The sequence below is a fragment of the Clupea harengus genome, chromosome 17 (assembly GCF_900700415.2).
Source record: "Clupea harengus chromosome 17, Ch_v2.0.2, whole genome shotgun sequence".
Lineage (NCBI taxonomy): Eukaryota > Metazoa > Chordata > Actinopteri > Clupeiformes > Clupeidae > Clupea > Clupea harengus.
In genome coordinates this window covers 19,353,896-19,358,895 of record NC_045168.1, presented here as the reverse complement: position 1 = coordinate 19,358,895, position 5,000 = coordinate 19,353,896, and the positions used below count along the sequence as shown (strand labels likewise).

Here is a 5,000-nt window from a genome sequence, read left to right as displayed (position 1 = left end):
CCCCCCCCCCCTCCTCTCTCTGATGTATTCCTTAAATGCGCCAAGCTAAAAGCAGTGTAAGAATAGCCTGAGAGCGAGGTGGTTTGGGTTAGCCTTCCCCAGTACACGGAAAATCCATATGGATGGTTCGCAGAGGCCAAAGCTAGCAGACGTGCAGAAACAAAGGTCAGGTCCTCAAGGAGTCTGAATCACAGGTGTCTGAAGCATATGCTGACTAGAAGAGATCAGCCCCCTACTCTGTGAAACATACTGCTACAGCATCTGTGGGCGAGCTCTCCTACACCATAGAGGACTCTCAGATGCACATACCAGCACGTACATATTGGAAGCCGCAGAGCTAATGCCTTTAGACTGCGCTGGCATTGGGTATCATGACAGCACACACCGCAGACCATAAATATAGCGTGTACCAGCAATATGAACTTGAAATGTCTGGATGTGTGTGTACTATATACTTCCTCCCCCTAAGGTAAAGATGTGTGGTCGGGTCATTTCCCCAGTGCAGCATTGTGTGTGTGTGTGTGTGTGTGTGTGTGTGTGTTTTTGTTTGCATCCTTGGGCCTGAACAGAGTCAGTGCACACCATCGCTTGTGCCCACAGAAACCTGCACTCTATTTAAAGTGTCAACTACTGTGTGAATGCAGTTGCCTCGTCAGACTGGTGAAAGCATATGGGTGGCTTTGACATTGTTGTCCTTCATATTCACTCTCTCACACACACACACACACACACAGACTTCGTCCTGTGTGCGATAGACTAAGCATTGTAGTGTATTGTGAGGAACAAGCTGTTCTGGAGTTAAAGGGTTCACACTTCGTTATCTTGGGACGGTCAGTCATGTTGGCATGATGCAGAGCTCTTAGCAAGGTCCCCATCCTTGATTAGTTACCCAGAGCAGCTGTGTGTGTGTGTGTGTGTGTGTGTGTGTGTGTGTGTGTGTGTGTGTGTGTGTGTGTGTTGTGTGTGTGTGTGTGTGTGGTGTGTGTGTGTGTGTGGAGGAAGCTTTAAGTGTTAGTCTTGAGTGCTGTTGTAAAGATCATCGTGTCCTTTAACACAGTTATCTACCGTAACTACATTGCAAGCCAGTCAGCATACTTGGCTGTGATGCGTGTGTTTGCACAGTGTCTTTAGATGTGGCTTTTTTTTTTCGTCTTTGTTATGACTTTCTTTTTTTTTAATGCCATCATGTTGGCAGTAGTTTCAGAACTCCCACACTCCGAGTCAAGTGTGGGTGTGTGTGTGTTTGTGTCTGTGTATCAGCGTGTGTATTCAATTGCTTTAGGTGTCCGGTTGCACACAGTAATATGAGTAACATCCTCTGCGTCTGACTGAGACGCATATACACACACCACACACACACACACACACACACACACACACTGTACAGGAATGGGACTGTGAGGATGGACATATGGATCTTGTTTCAATAGAGGAACCTCTCTCTCTCTCTCTCTCTCTCTCTCTGTATCACACAAATACACACACATACACACACACGATGCTGTATTTAAAGAGTGCACCTGCTTCTGTTTCCTCTCTAATGCAAAGCTGAGAGAGAGAGAGAGAGAAAGAGAGAGATAGAGAAAGAGAGATGAATTGAGGAGAAGGGTTAGGGAGATGGACAAAGGAGAAAAGAGAGACAAAGAAGAGAAAGTGGAAGCGTGCATATTCCTAAAGCCCTGGATGGTGTGTGTGTGTGTGTGTGCATGTGTTTTTATTTATACCGAATGATTCACACCATACACACACACACACTTGCCCTCACACACCCAGAGGGTGCAGACATAATCATTTCCCTTTCTCTCTCCTTCCTTCCCTCTCTCTCTCTCCCCCCCCCCCCCACACACACACACACTCTCACTTGATTTAATCAGAGATGTCACAGCCATCAGCTGCTCTGCCATGCAGAATCAGTGTTTTCAACAAGGAAATCTGTAGGCATAGGGTAGTGTGTGTGTGTGTGTGTGTGTGTGTGTGTGTGTGTGTCTGTATGTGTGTGATGGTCCCTATGCTTCTGCTGTCATAGGATCTCAGGACTTATTGGTTGTCATGGTGTCACAGCTGATTGGGTTTCTGTGGTGACACAGATCCCATGGCAACAGAGCCATTGGGTGATAATGGTGCAAAGAAATTCAGAACACTGACATACTCTGACATGCACATTATTATGCATCCTCACAGTTATACACACTCACACCCACACATATGCGCGCGCGCACACACACACACACACACACACACACACACACACACTCTCAGATGCTGACGGGGTCTGTCCCACTTGATGCATCTGATTTATGAAACATTTATGATGAGTGTGTGTGTCTGTGTGTATTTTTGACACCTGTCTCTCTTCTCTCCCTGCAGAGCCCTATCTGATGATGTGTTCCTTCCCAGCCATCAACATCTGAGACACACACATACACACACATATCCAAATCTCTCTCACCCACACACACACACACACACACACACACACACACACACACACACACACACCATGAGTGAGGAGAGTGGGGACGTGTACGTGGAGGTGGAGTATGACTACTCGTACGAGTGTAAGGAGCGCATGATCAGCATCAGGCAGGGGGAGCGCTACCTACTGGTGCGGAAGACCAACGACGACTGGTGGCAGGTACGGGCACAGCCGGGCACGCGGGCCTTCTACGTGCCCGCCCAGTACGTCCGACTCATCAAGAGGGCCCTCATGCCCCCCTGCAAGCCATCCGCCCTCCTCCTCACACACTCGTACCAGAACGCGCACACACACGGCCAGGAGAACACGCACGAGCGCGCCTACCGGCACGCGCCTGTTGCGGAACATTCCACGCGACCCTCGCCTTCCGACACGCCTTTGTCGTCGCCCGGGCAACTCACCCCGCCCCACTCTGCCTTTGACACCAATCAGAACCAAGGGGGTGGGATGCTGAGCTTGGAGTGCGGAGGGATGAACAACAACAACCATGTGAACGCCACCCTGCCGAGGGGGAGGGCCGAGTCTCCGCCCCTCAGGCCGCAGGGCGACGCCCACGCAGGGTTGCTGTCGGAGGCGGAGGCGGACGGGGAGTCGCCAGGGGAACGGAGTGTGAGCGTGCGGAACGACTCGGAGTCGGGAGACGAGCTCAGCAGCTCCTCCACGGAGCACATGCAGGTACACACACACACACCACACACGCACACACACACACACACACACACAGGAGATATGTATTGTCATTAAGCGGTCCAGTTTCAATATCTAAGGAGAAAAGCAGCAGTAACACCATGACAGTCGTACACATTCACGAATACAAGATTTTAGAAAATGTTGCAAATGAATTGAAAGGGAAAAACTGATATCACATAGACATAGGTATTCAGACCCTTTGGTATCTTGAAGTTTAGCTCAGGTGCCTCTCATTTCTTTTGATCATCTCTGAGATGTTTCTACACCTTGATTGGAGACCTGTGGTAAATTCAATTAATTGGACCAAAAACCAAGGCCATGAGGTCGAAAGAACTGCCTGCAGAACTCGGGCAGAACCTTCAGAGACAGGACTGTGTTGAGGCTCAGATCTGGGGAAAGTTATAAAAAAAAAAGCTTTGCATTGAAGGTTCCCAAGAGCACAGTGGCCTCCATAATTCTTAAATAGTTTGGAACCAGGGCTCCTTCTAGAGCTGTCCGCCCGGCCAAACTGTGCAAAGGGGGAGAAGAGCCTCGGTTAGAGAGGTGACCAAGAACCCGATGGTCACTCTGGCTGAGACCCTGTGTGGAGATGGGAGAAACTTCCAGATGGAAGCTCTGAAAGCCCGCTCTGGTCTCATGAAGCCATGATTGAACCGTTTTGCCTCAATTCTAAACGTCCTGTCTGAAGGAAACCAGCCCAGGCACCTGCCCAAATACCATCTCAGCAGTGAAGTATGGTGGTGGCAGCAGCAGAATATGCTTTTACCGTGGCAGGGACTGGGCGAGTGGTCAGTGTGGAGGGAAAGCCGGGCGGAGAAAGGTAAAAAGAGTTTTTCTTCGGGAAAACCTGATCCAGAGAGCTCAGGACCTCAGACTGGGCCAAAGGTTCACCTTCCAACAGGAGAATGACCCTAAGCACACAGCCAGGACGACTCTGTGAATGTCCTTAAGTGGTCCAGCCAGAGGCATGACTGGAACCCAATCAAACATCTCTGGAGAGACCTGAAAATGGCTCTGACGTCGTACCCCGTTCAGTGCCTGTAGTTGATTGGCCTACTGTGTGGTGCTGAAGTGGGCACTCAAAGGAGAGGTGTATCTATGTAGGGATCCTTTCCATGTTGTCAGACCCTTAGAATAACATTTACGAGCCCGTCAGTGGCTAAAACAAGTGGTTTGATTTTGATATGCATGCTTCCTCCATAGCATTCCATTGTATAGCCGTTTTGTGTTTGCCGGTTTTTAGCATTCTGACTCAATACTGGACCAACTTAAATCGGTTTTGCCACTAGTAAAACTAGCCAAATATCTAAAAATAAAAATTCCAAAGTTTCTCTTGAAGGCTGTTATATAAGACACTGAAGAAAGTGAAGGGGTCTGAATAGTTTCTGAATTTTCCTGACTATACATTGTACTGCAGTGACGGCCATATTGGTGAGCTTACATAGAATTGAACATTGAAACTGAGCTGTGCAGGGATGGCACTAAAGTCTGTGTTTACAGCAGGCAGATATATTTGTTGATGAGACAGGAATGTTCTCGATTAATCTGCCCTCTTGATATGCTTTTGTAAGCTTTGTGTCTGGTATAATTCTGAGAATTCTGGTTATTCTAGAGCGTTCTGTTTCTTTAGATTTTCATCAGACTCTGTGTAACATGTTTCCCTGGTATCTCTACCCATTCTGTTTCACTGGCAAGGCTGGTGTTGGCTTGCCACCGTGGCGACCATCTTGTGCCGCCTGTCAGTGTTCTGTTGTCTTCTAAAAACGTACCCACCAAAGACATATTGCTGTCATACAACAATGTGATTGGTGTAGTCTGGGAGGAATTCTCTGGC

The 5,000-nt window shown here is 48.5% G+C and overlaps 1 protein-coding gene across 2 annotated transcripts in view; it reads left to right on the top strand.

Annotated features, from left to right (window-relative positions):
- The window catches only part of arhgap12b (Rho GTPase activating protein 12b), a 42,215-nt gene that overhangs the window by 1,335 nt on the left and 35,880 nt on the right, over positions 1 to 5,000 (top strand). For both annotated transcript variants that reach the window (XM_031584376.2, XM_031584375.2), the window contains one exon: positions 2,368 to 3,151. In XM_031584376.2, coding sequence (XP_031440236.1) covers positions 2,501 to 3,151 — 651 coding nt within the window. In that variant the 5' untranslated portion in view covers positions 2,368 to 2,500. Of the gene's footprint in view, positions 1 to 2,367; positions 3,152 to 5,000 lie in introns of those variants that run through there.